The 13,264-nt window shown below is 38.0% G+C and overlaps 1 protein-coding gene across 4 annotated transcripts; it reads left to right on the top strand.

Moving 5' to 3' along the window:
* The first annotated feature begins 234 nt into the window (after nt 1-234).
* On the top strand, nt 235-10,226 carry slc43a3a (solute carrier family 43 member 3a). 4 transcript variants are annotated; one of them, XM_060872953.1, is made up of 13 exons: nt 235-385; nt 1,365-1,812; nt 2,053-2,182; nt 5,001-5,047; nt 5,129-5,205; nt 5,328-5,420; nt 5,548-5,687; nt 5,808-5,959; nt 6,163-6,306; nt 7,461-7,568; nt 7,658-7,844; nt 7,921-8,041; nt 8,969-10,225. In XM_060872953.1, exons 2-13 carry the CDS (start codon nt 1,620-1,622, stop codon nt 9,113-9,115), a joined length of 1,539 nt encoding a protein of 512 aa, XP_060728936.1. In that variant the 5' UTR covers nt 235-385; nt 1,365-1,619; the 3' UTR covers nt 9,116-10,225. The 4 variants fall into 4 exon arrangements, with proteins under 4 accessions (XP_060728936.1, XP_060728939.1, XP_060728938.1 ...); XM_060872954.1 differs by lacking the exon at nt 235-385 and adding an exon at nt 900-1,011; XM_060872956.1 differs by lacking the exon at nt 7,921-8,041 and having other exon boundaries at nt 8,969-9,094.
* The last annotated feature ends 3,038 nt before the right edge of the window (nt 10,227-13,264 follow it).

Genomic DNA, 13,264 nt, shown 5'->3' with positions numbered 1-13,264 from the left:
AAGCCTGTGACCCAGAAACATTGTTTTTCTTATTTAGCTCATTGGGTATGTGAATGAAGCCCGGAATGATCAAATCTGTGCTTGCTCAGACAGATAAAGCAGCTCTTAAAGCTGATTCGATTCTTTTTTTTTCTTTATCGGTTATTATCTACACGTTTGGTTCATTTCTACCCAGCGAATGTAGAAATTGTAGAAATGATAGAAACCAGACATACCGCAATATGGAAAGTAGACATAGAATCTTTTAAAGACTCGTGTGTCGAGACCTGAACTCGATTGCAGTGAATCGATTCCCATGAATAGCGAGAATGAGTTGGCTAAACTCATCCAGCAAGCTTAGAGCTCAAGCTTGTAGGAAATTGTCACTGCGCATTTACCGAATAAGGTTAGTAAGGTTTTCTGTTACATTTACACAAAACATATAAGTATGTGTGGTAAATATATCGTGTACATTTACAATGTAAACAAATAAAATTTAAAGGCATTTCTATTTTTAAAAAAAAGGAACAAACGCTGCAGCATATGAACACATTCCACTTGTTGAGGAACTGATGCTTAGTTAAAAAAAAGATTCATTTCTAAATACTATAGAAATTAAGTGCGTTTTATTATGAAAAATTACATTTGACAGACAATAATGCACTAGATTAAACGTGTGGAGTCAGCACAGCAGACTTCCAAAAGTCCTGCAAGAACTACTGTGTGTGTGTGTGTGTGTGTGTGTGTATATATATATATATATATATATATATATATATATATATATATATATATATATATATATATAACTAGAAATCTATATAACAAAAGAGCATTTTTGTAACTGCAAAATATTTAAGAGAATTACTTTTCTTTTCTTTCTTATTAATACATTTTCAGTCCCTGCCTTAACCTGGCCAGAATCCATGCATGTCCCTGGAAAACAGGATAGGGATACACCCTGGATGTCATGCTAGATTACACACACACACACAAAATTTGAGTGTCACCAAGTCCAAATCATTTCAGGAGGTGGGAGTAAACTGGTGAACCCATTTATTTACGGACAGATACCACTTGACTTTGTGATATTTAATCCCACTTAGTTAAATGCAAAGATAATAGTGCATGCATACTATCATATCATTGTTGCTTCTTTCTAGATTTAACATGTGAGAAAGAAAGCAAAAAACAACCTAAAAATGAAATTTTGGGGAACTAAATAACAGTTGGAAAGAGGAACATGACATTACTCTAAAGTTGCATCTGAAGTGCGTGACTGACCTAAAATTACATGAATATTTTCTTAGAAGTGTTTTTTTTTCCACATTCTTGTTACCACTGTTAATGTTCACTTTTCTTTTTCCCCCTCACTTCTTTTGCAGCTTTTCAGAAGTGGCTCTATGAGTATCCATGACTAGGCAAAAACCTAACTTAGTTGTCTGGTTCAAAAGTGTGATCTGTTTTTATCTCGTCCCTCCTTGCTGCATCTCTCCCTCATCACTCCGGTCTCTTTTTACTATCACACTGGAGCATCTGGTAAAATACCAGCAACCATGACCGTGGTATGACAACAGCCGAATGAAACTTGTAGCAGGCTGTAAGGTATTATTGAAGACACAGTGTTTCAGTAGAGCACAATGCTAGGCTGTGATGGTGAATCAAGATCAAGGGTTCGATACAAACTGACCATTGTAACAGGACTGCTGGAGTGCCTGTGCTTTGCCGGGGTTGTGTTTGGATGGGCTTCTCTTGTATTTGTTTTAAAGACTGACGGATACTTTAGTGATCTGTGTGTTAATGTGACTACAGCAAATGGAACAACAGATAATGGTGAGAATGAAAAACATGTGTCTGGTATTTTCATGCATAGTGTACAATGCTGTGTAGCAGGTCTTGTTTCGTTGACTGTTATCGTATCTGTTTTTGTTAGGAATGTAGATTTATGTCTCAAAGCTGTTTGATTGGCTATAAATATATTTGTAGAGAAATGTAGTGATGTGACTGTCACATGTTGCCCAGCTTTAGGATTTCAATATAATCCATTTTGACAATCATTCTTTTATTATTTAGACTGCAGTGCTCAGGATGAGCGGTTATCGGTTATCTTCACTGTCGCTTCCTTCATGAACAACTTTCTCACTTTCCCCAACGGCTTCCTTTTTGACCTGTATGGAACGATGGCTACAAGACTTCTGGCAATGTGAGTTCATAAAAATTGCACAATAACATATGAGACCCACCAATGTAAGGGAAACATATTGAGTAATAATCGTGTAGATCAGAGGTATTCAACTAAAATTTAAAGAGGTCCAGTAAGAGAAAATTTCTTGAAGCAAAGGTACGGAAGATCATAATGTCTAACTAGTTAGTGTGATATATATTTAAGTAGCCTAGTAATTGTATCAACATCTGCAAGCAATTAATACTTGACTGTCAAATCAAAGAAATTCAGTACAAGTCAAAAACTTTTTGACAATATTTATTGTCACTTAACATAGAACTGAGCATATGTATGATTGTAGATATGTATAACGTTCTCCCATTAAATAAAAGTAGGGCTACATTTCAAAATAAGAGAAAATAAATAAAATGTGAAAATTGTGTATGTTTAAATAAAGTGCTTAACTTTCCCTTTTATATCTCAGTGACAGAACTGAGCTCTAGCTTGGCTTGGCAGGATGTTAAACCTGGGCTTGAATGGAGTCAGGGCCGTTCTCATACACACGTGGAGGTGCTCATTAGTGACCCTGGAACCATATTTAGTTTGGATTATGTTCATTGTAGAGAAAGCTGCCTCTCAGTTGTATGTAGAGCCAAACATGGTCAGGATGTATAGGGCTACTTTCCTCAGACCTGGGAAAGCTGTCTCAGGGACACTGTCTTCAGATTAGGGTGTATATGTTTGTTCAAAACCTTTATGTTTTGTCTCATAATGGCGTTTCACATTGCCACTTTTAATAAGTGCCACAGTTTCTGAACATACGAGACACACTGGTTTAGTGTTCCCAGTGGGAAGTGTGAACAGAAATGAGTCTGTCCATTCCGGATTAAATGTTTTCGATGTCCACTTTTCTTTTTTTGGAGAGCGGCATTTGTTCTTTATTCTCCCTTTCACTTAAGTAAAGTTGGCCGCATATTCACACATTCCCGAGTCAATAACTCCTGAACTAAAGGGTGTTATTACACAAATAACCTCTTTTTTCTATCGTAGTAATGTAGAGAGGCAGCTACAACCCAATTTTCCTCAAAATCAGCTTTCCTCCACGGTGGACAAAATATACAATTCTCTATGTGCAGACGGCTGAGAAACAGATTCCAAGGGACCGTCTGCAAAGTGCAAAACCCGAAAAGCGTATACTAAAAAACAATCAATAACTTCACTGTAATACACTGTACTGTCACCAAATTCAGCTCACACATCACTGATGTCCTGATAGTTATAATACAACACTTATTTGGGAGAAATGTCTTTAATTTTTATGATTTTTCATAATATAAAAAAATCAATAACTTGACTATTATGGAAATTATTTATTTCTCCGTCTCACTCGTCTATTTCTCTCCCTTTCTCCGTCTCACACGTCTGTTTCTCTCCCTTTGTTTTCTACATGTATCGCTCTTTATTTCATGTGTAACTTTTCTCTAATTCTCTCATCTGTCTTGCACTGTTGAGTCGCAGGGTTTACTTCAGGAATGCACAGACTTGATTGTCTGAATGGTATCACGTGGGATGGTTTAACCCGCATGCAATTGGTCTGTGCATTTCCACTACCTCTACCGTGAAGCTGCGCCGATTAAACTAGAAGCGCCCGTCAAGTTTTAAATCAGAACCTTTTGTTTTGGCTGTAGGTCCGGGTCCGTAATGGACAGCTTCTGGGTCCGGACCCAGACCGCGGTCCGCCTGTTAGTGACCTGTGGTGTAGATGAGCAATTATGTAAAATAACACATTAGATCAAGTTAAAATGATGCCACAACCATCCCAGTCCAAGAAATCCGGCACACACGCTATGCTACAGACATGAAAAATAATTCATTATAAAGTAAATAACAAATCAACAAATCAGACCCAACAAAATTATAAACCACAGTTTAATTAAAGCTACTGGAAGTATCCTAAAATAACATTTCAGCAAATTGGCTTCATGTTTTTGTTCATTCATCTTAAGTAAGTTAAGACTATCTCAGTAACACTCAAAAGGTGGAATAACACTCTGGATTGCATGGCAGTCCTTCAAAGGGTACAATTCAGACAATCATTCACACCTATAAACATCTTACTGTAGCCACTCCACCTACCAGCATGTTTTTAAGATGTGGGAGGACAGTGGAACCCAGAGGAAACTCACACATACACAAAGAGAACATGTAAAACTCCACAAATACAGTAACCCCAACTCCAGATCGAACACTGGAGCTGTGGGATTTCGGAACTGCTTTGTCCATTTTACATTTAGATGGATTAAAGTAAATGTGTCTGGGATTTCCAGGTAATATTAACCCATTTGCATGGAAATAGTCTTCCCTGCCTATCAATCAAAATTATAGGAGTAGGTGAGATACATTAGATAAACTAGAAGGAAATTATTAGCTCAATGGAATTTAAGATAAGCCTAGCTTTAAAAACTGAGGCCAGTTTAATTCTCCTCTGATAATAATTCAGAGAATATTTAGCTCAGTAGATTTTGTTTATTTGATAAATCTCAACACTTGCTCATCCGCTATGACTGATACTTGCTTGGATGTAGCAGTTACATAACTAGTTAATCGTACAATTTAATTGTAAGCATGACTCTTGTTTAAGTCTGTAACTGCTTGCGTAGAATAAAGACATGCACTCACACACGCTTTTTCGATCGTGACACATTGAGCATTGTGTGTGTATGTGTTTAGACGAGATCGAGGGCTATACAAACAAAGTGACCCCTTTGTGTTGCAATTTTTTTTAGTAATATCATCCAAAATATCACCCCATACATGCTTTAATAGTCTGAAAATATTCTCATTTTTTTTCTTACAGACTCCTCTATACTACAGGGACATTGCTTGTAGCATTTTCAAGCAAAGGTAAACAGCTAAAATTGGATGTTAGACTTATTGTACTTGATTAACCAGCTAAGTTGATAAATAATTTTTTTCTCCCTCCAGCTTTATCCCTCATTCTCTTCCCTGCCCTTTCTTTCATTGCTGTGGGCGGCATTTTGTTACTTCTCACAAACATGCAGGTATTCAATGTAATAGTGTACATGTCAGCACATTTGTACTAAAGCAATTAAAGTAGTTTTAAAAATTATGCAATTATGCCTAAAAAATAAAGTGCTATATTAATTTAAATGTATCTCACCAGGTGGGAAACCTTTGTGGCACTCATCGCTCGACAATCATTACTCTCTACAATGGTGCTTTTGATTCCTCATCTGCAATTTTCCTCATCATCAAAGTAAGTAACAGTTAATTGCAAAACAATTTAATAGGATAAATGTCAAAAATGATCATAATTATCAGCTAGACATTGCTTGACATATCCAGGTGTATTTCATAAGCATCCACTATCTCCTTCTATTAAGGTCCTGTATGAGAAAGGGATTTCCCTTCAGACCTCTTTCCTCTTCCTGTCTGCCTGTGGTATCATTCATCTACTGCGAACTCTTTTCCTTTTACCCAAATCACACATCCCTTATTCAATCCCAGAGAGCTACACTTATGGGTAAAAATCACTGAACACTGTTTTCATATAACCTCAAAGGAACAGTTAGGTCCTTTATGCCAACCACCTGTTTTTTTTGGGGGTTTTTTTGGGTTTTTTTTATGTCTGCTCACGGCACAGGGTAAGCTGTCGTAAATCAAAGAGCTATAATGTTGAACAAAATGAGCTCAAGCAGGAGTCCACACCAGACAGTGAAAGACAAGGCATGAGCAGAGACTGTGAACCAATAAGGACAGAAGTCTCGCCTCAGATGGAGGACGTCTTAAACAGAGGTACTGCTCACTGTTTCACTCACTGAGGAAAAAGCTCACATTGTTGTTTTTCTTTGAAAATTGAAGGCCCTGATCACAAGACATTTTTCTGAGACCACCTACTTGCCTGCTATTGTCTTGTGGTCTCTCTCTTTCTCTCTCTCTCTCTCTCATTCCTTGTCATATCATCACAAATCTCACTCTTGCATTCCCTCTTTCTTCAGATAGCAGCTTTAAGAACTGTGTTCTATCCTGGATCTTTGTGTGGCATCTGATATGGCTTTCAGTCATGCAGCTGCGTAATTATCTTTTCATTGGAACGCTGAACCCAATGCTGAACCGACTGGCAAACCAGGACCCAGCCACTGGTAAATAGCCCTAAAGCAACAGAACACTGTTCTGTAATTACTCTATGTTGTACTTAAGTGCTCATAAGTTCTCCACACTGATTGGTGTTTACAGGGCCACATAATTTAATTTATTAAAATTAACAAAGACAAATGTAAGCATTGTGGATTAGCTGTAAGATGTTTATGGTGCGTTTGGTAAATTTAATACTCTAATTATTAATTCCCATCAGTTCCATCATCCTTGCAAGAGTCCAGTAATTAGAAACTAGTTTAAATTTAGTATTAGCAATGAAATCATGTTTAGATGAGAAACTTAATGTTTTTCTGTAAAAAATAAGAAGCAGAATCGCCTTTATTGCTGATTTTATTGCTGACTTTACCCGCAAAAGGAATTTGCCTTGGTGTACTGGTGCATCATAATGAAGAAAGAAGCAAACATATAAAGAAACTTTAAGCTATGATAAAACTATGAGCATAAACATGAGAATCTAAAAATTTGAGAAAATAGACGTTTTAACTTGAACATTAGTACAGGATGTGCAAAAGTGGACCAATGCAAATGCTCAGTTTAAAGTAAATAAAAATAAATAAATCTGACCACATATTAATATTTTTCACCAGCACTAAAGAGACCAAAATAGTGTAGCATTATAATTATTATGTTCTGGGATAGGGGGGCACGGTGGCTTAGTGGTTAGCACGTTCGCCTCACACCTCCAGGGTTGGGGGTTCGATTCCTGCCTCCGCCTTGTGTGTGTGGAGTTTGCATGTTCTCCCCGTGCCTCGGGGGTTTCCTCCGGGTACTCCGGTTTTCTCCCTCGGTCCAAAGACATGCATGGTAGGTTGATTGGCATCTCTGGAAAAAATTGTCCATAGTGTGTGATTGCGTGAGTGAATGAGAGTGTGTGTGTGTGCCCTGTGATGGGTTGGCACTCCGTCCAGGGTGTATCCTGCCTTGATGCCCGATGACGCCTGAGATTGGCACAGGCTCCCCGTGACCCGTGGTAGTTTGGATAAGCGGTAGAAGATGAGTGAGTGAGTGAGTGAGAGAGTGTTCTGGGACATTGCAAGTTTTTTTAAATATTGTATTTAAGAGGTTTAATTGCTAGTTTCTGGTATTCCCAGTATGGAATTAAATATACATTTTCCTTCAAACATCTATCCCCCCACAGTTAGCCACTACACCAATGCGTTTGCCTTCACTCAGCTGACTGGGTTTCTCTGTGCTCCATGGAATGGCTTTTTAATGGACAGACACAAGGGGAAGGCATTGAAGCCAGGTCAGACGCAGAATTTTGTCAAATGAGATTATACCCAGAATCGAAAGTGAAATATCCCTAAAATATCTCCCTTCCTCTTTGCTTTGAAGGAGAGACAGAGAAAGAAGCAGACTTGCGCTCGTCCATCCTGTCTCTCTTCTTCACCTCTCTGCAGTGCCTTCTCTTCTCTGTGTGCACAACCATTCCTGTTCTTCCTCTGCAGTACGCCACGTTCGTCCTCCAGGTTCTCAACCGATCCTTCCTGTTCGGCGGTAACGCTGCATTCATCAGCATTGCGTAAGTGGACCAGTATGAAAAATTTGTATTGAAAGTCATTAATTTGGAATTTTGAACAAGTTTTGAATTGTAACAGGTTTCCTGCCAAACACTTTGGGAAGTTGTTTGGTCTTGTGATGTCTCTCTCAGCTGTGGTGTTACTGCTGCAGTATCCTTGTCTTGCTTTGGTCAAATCTTTTGGAGGGGATCCCTTCTATGTAAGTTTATGTAGTCATAGTCATGATTGTTTACATGAACCACGAACCTCCCTCAGAGCTACTAGCACTGCTTGACTGCTCTCAACATCTCTCAGGGTAAGAGGTAGGTACACAACAACACTCTTTTCTGTTCTGGCACCGAGGCGCTGGAATGATTTTCACCTAGATGTCCGAACAGCCACAGTCACTGGCTATCATCAAACGACGGGTGAAGACCTACCTCTTCTTGAAACACTTAAACTAGTGATTATTTTCCCTGTTGGTTCTATGTGTATATTTAAAAAAAAAAAAAAAAAACCTGAACAGTGTTTTAAGTTGGTATCCTTAGTCTGTAACTTAGTGAAACAGTGTTTGTAGTGACCATTTGTCAAATTAAATGAAATCGAAAAAAATTAATCAAACTTAACTCCAAAATACAGTAACTCAAATAATTACCAAGATACACCATGGGCTGTGGTTTACGCAGTTAAAAGACTGAGTCCAAGCCAGATGATGCATTTGGTGAGCTTTATTAAAGACATGCAAACAATTTTGCATCTCCTGCTCCTTGTGCCCAACTGGCTTGACAAACTGATAAAAAAAAAAAACCATAGGCCCACCCAGGTGCATTCTGGGCTAACACAACTGAACACCTTTTATCCCCTAGGTGCACATGGCCTAACCCAATAGAAAAGAAATACTAACCAATCCAATTAGAAGAATAATAAGAAAAGTAAACTTATTCTAATTAACATAAATTAACACAAAAGACCAAAAATAAACAAAATTTGAACATTACACAAACAAAAATAGACAAATGGCTCCTACAGTGTTAATGCATTCACTAATAGAGACTTCAAAGCACTTTTGTATGTCTCTCTGTATAAGGGTGTCTGTCAAATGCCGTAAATGTAAATGCATTCAGTCTATACCTTATTGTTGTTCCAGGTGAACCTTATTTTGACTATTCTGATACTCCTGGCTTTCGTCCATCCTCTGAACGTCTTCTTTCACTGTAGAAACCTGGCCGCACAGAGGGGTAACACACAGAGCATGCTGCATGCTGATTCCTCAAGAAGAGAATCCACACTATAGTACCAAATATATATATATATGAGAATGAATGATTATATATATGATAAAAGAATGATTTATTTATTCTTTTGAAATAGAATATCAATATTATTATTATTAAGGATGAGCGAGTACAGCATTATCTGTATCTGTATCTGTTAACCATATGAATTATCTGTATCTGTATCTGTACTCAGAATATTATATATATTACATTTTATTACAATATATATTACAGAACAAGTTTTGCAACAATGAAAACAAAACAATGCAGTGCAATTATGAAGTAAAATGTAATGAACAACATAACTTTCTTTTTTAACTTTTAATTTTTTTATGATCAGTGTGATTTTTTTTATTTTTTTGGTTCTTTTTTATTTTTTTATTTCCACACCAGGTGTGTGTGTGTTTGTGTGTAGCTTAATAATTAATTTGTAATATTTATAACACTATCTTACTACCTTTATGTTTTTATGAAACATGTCAGACACTCAGTGTCTGGTTACTGGTTAGAGACAGCTGAAGGTTTAAAAAAGAAAAAAAATCTCTGACAGGCAGAGACGCAATGCGAGTCGCATTCTACCAAGCAAGCACCACGTCTGAACGAACCCATGTTTACCAGAACTCTACTGGTTAGTAAGTACGTATTATTAACGTTACAACCCGAAGTAAAAAGCTGAAGAAACCCTAAACGTTAATGGAAAAGACCCGCGAACCCGAGTGTCTGAGGGAGAGACAGAGAGCTGTTCTGTGTGTGACTGTGAGTGAGCAGAGCGAGACACAGCAACACAATACATCTGTACTGTATGTGTGTAGGGGAGGGGCGCTGTGACTAGCCTATCACAGGACGCTGACACAATCGGCTACCCAATGATGATTTTCATTCAATCCGAGCACAGATATTGACTCGTATTACTCGTATAATACTCGTACTTGCCGGAAGTGCTTTATCCGTACCGGATACTCGTTTCAGCCGAGTATCCGGCTCATCTCTAATTATTATCAAAAATATTTCAGTTTTTTATTTAAAAAAAAAAAGGCATTTTACAGCAGTCTTTTGTGAATGTTTTATTTTAGTTGACTAAAGAACAAATGCATGCCAATGACATGACAAAATGGAATGACAAATAAACACTGAAATGCAAAAAAAGGAAATAGTTTTATAAACACACTGCTGTTCTTTTTCAATTTATTAAGCACCTGTATTGATGATGCTCATGCAAAGTTAAGACCAGAAATTTATGTAATTCTGTGCTGTACTCAGTCAAATATAGTTATAGTCATGTGCAAATAGACAATAATGATACTTTCAGCTGATTATGTAAAGCTACACATTCAACAAAAACAGCTTAAAGATGAATATATTTTTAAAAAGCAATTTCTGATGGGAAATAGAATTAGTATCAGAAAATACATTTAAGATTTAACATAACATTTAGGTATCAGTTTTAAATGCATTATGATGAAATTTTCTATATTTAACATTTAGGCCATGTCCACACTAATCCGGATATATTTGAAAACGGAGTTTACGTCTAAAAACGCTCCGCGTCCACATTATCATTTTCAAACGTTTTCCAAAAGTTGCTTATCAACCTGCGTCATTTCCGCTAGGCGTTTATTTACTTTCGACTGCATCACATGACTAAAAATGCGTCATAGTATTCAAAAGCCTCCGTCTTCACAGTCCACACTCGGACGCGAAGACGGTGTTTTCAAAGTTATCCGCTTTAGAGAACGTCTTCCAACAGCTACGTTTTCGTTGACTTAAAACGCTGTCTCAGTGTGGACGAAAGGCCAAAACGGAGAGAGAAATATACGTTTTCAAACGAAAACGTATTAGTGTGGACATGGCCTTTGATCCACTGCTTTTCCTTCAGATATGGGTACAGAAAGAACATTACAGCACTCACTCACATGATTTCTAACACACCTGTCTTATTGTTTATTTAACCAGCTCAGTCATGCATGAGTGTCATTTCCCATTGCATCTCTCATTTTACTCTCTCTCCTCTCTCTCTCATTTGATCTGGTTTTGTCCATTTAACCGTTGCCTATTTTTGTCCATGGTCTTGACTTCTGACTGAATTTCATCTAGAGTGTACATCCACCTGACTCTGATTCATGACATTTAGAATTGATTATAAAAAAGCATATTTCCAGTATGATCTGATGGAGCTGAAAATCACATTTTCCTCTGCTTCCTCTGCCTCCAGTAGTCATCTTGATAATGAGGTGATGAACACTTAATGACCCGGAAAAGAACAGTTATATCAGCATTTGATAACAGGTGCATAAGATCGAGCACACTGCCATGCAATCTCCATAGACAAACATACTGAAACAAACATACCGAAAACATCACAGGCTTCAAAATGTGTCATCAGATGAAACTTTTGTCACAGGTGAGTTCATGAAATTTCTGTCCTGCTATATCTTCCCCAGTCAAGTGTAAGGTCTATTATTTATTGATCTAAGGAACACTAGCTTAGCCATGACACAGCAGACCATGCAGACTCACAGAGCAGGGCCAGTTTGTCAACATCAGCATTGCCACATTGTGTATTGATTAAAGGTGGGGTCTCCGTTGTTTGAGAAATGCCTCAGAAAACTGTTGGGCCACCAAACAAAACAAAAACAAAACTAACGTGTAGCCAAGAGCAGATAGGGACGTGTCTTGTCAATATGGGCAGAGAGAGTGTTCAGTGCTCATGTGTGACATTAGCAGAAAGCGGTTTTAACATTGACATGGAGGATAAAAACAAAGAAAGAAAGTGAAGAAAGGCTTACGATAAGGCAAGCAGTAGGACCCGTGTTAATATAGGATCAGCTTTCTAACACTGGAGAGAACTGAAGGAGTGGGAAGGCCTGTGATGGGACGCTGAGGGACTTAAGTAAAGTTGGCTGCATATTAAATATTAAGTAAAGTTGGCCGTACCTATTAAAAAGACACTTCTCCCAAATAAGTGTTGTAGTATAACTATCAGGACATCAGTGATGTGTGAGCTGGTGACAGTACAGTGTATTACAGTGAAGTTATTGACTGTTTTCTTTTGTATTCGCTTTTTGGGTTTTGCACTTTGCAGACGGTCCCTCTGAACCTGTCTCTCAGTCGTCCGCACATAGAGACTTGTGTATTTTGTCCACCGTGGAGGAAAGCTGATTTTAAGGAAAATTGGGTTGTAGCTGCCTCTCTACATTACTATGATAGAAAAGAGGTGTTATTTGTGTAATAAAAGCGTTTAGTTCAGGAGTTATTGACTCAGGAAACTCGAATCTGTGAATATGCGGCCAACTTTACTCAAGACGCCGAGGTTACTTTTTTCCTTCTCGATAGGTGAGTAACGTTGGTCTTGCTTTGTTTTGCATTTTTGCTTGTTATGTATGTATGTGCGGGCAGAGCTATCAATACAGGGGTGGGACCCATTTGGGTTAGGGGCTGGGGTTGGGTTTGGCTTTCAAACAACGGAGACCCCACCTTTAAAGCCTTTATTTCTGTTCTGCAATTTTATCTCTTATTTAAAGTTCAATGTAAACAGTACTTCTCTTGAACCTCTACTCATTCATATTTAATCTGAATATAATCTTTCTGGGGTGAGGCCAATGGCCAATGACAGAATAATCAACCCAAGAAAATAAATAAACAGGATGAGGGATTTGAATTGTATTACACTGTCCGTATCAGAATAACAGAGGTCTCCAGTAGAGATAAATGTTGGTACACTAATTGTGTTTGAGAAGGCCCATCTGTCCTCTTACTGTACTGTAACTCTCATTATGGCCATATGACCTTCGTGTGAACGCAGTCACTTCATCCATGCATCCATTTTCTGTTATGCTTATTATACACACGGTCACAGAAAGCCTCGAGTCCATCCCTGGGATTCGGGGAACGAGATGGGGGTTACACTGGACAGAGTGCCAAGCCAGCACAGGGAACAATCAAACAGAAACACTGACACCCATTTACACACTATTGACAATTTAGACATTCCAGTCAGCTTACAACACATGTCTAAAGACTGAGAGAGGAAACTATAGTACCTCGAGGAAATCCACAGTCCTGGAATCAAACCCATTGCCTCGGAACTTCATCTGAAAGTTAAATGATCCAAATGTGCAGTATATTTTGTGGCATTTAAAGCCCAAATATATAATGCATATAAAAAT

The sequence above is a fragment of the Tachysurus vachellii genome, chromosome 6 (genome assembly GCF_030014155.1).
Source record: "Tachysurus vachellii isolate PV-2020 chromosome 6, HZAU_Pvac_v1, whole genome shotgun sequence".
NCBI lineage: Eukaryota > Metazoa > Chordata > Actinopteri > Siluriformes > Bagridae > Tachysurus > Tachysurus vachellii.
This window is presented reverse-complemented; position numbering and strand designations above follow the sequence as displayed.

Bases quoted from the DNA above. Each gene is read 5' to 3' on its own strand.
- slc43a3a (XM_060872953.1), top strand. From the start codon at position 1,620: ATGCTAGGCTGTGATGGTGAATCAAGATCAAGGGTTCGATACAAACTG. The intron at 5,421-5,547 runs GTAAGTAACAGT...CCTTCTATTAAG, and splicing joins CAATTTTCCTCATCATCAAA to GTCCTGTATGAGAAAGGGAT. The intron at 5,688-5,807 runs GTAAAAATCACT...CTCACGGCACAG, and splicing joins CCAGAGAGCTACACTTATGG to GGTAAGCTGTCGTAAATCAA.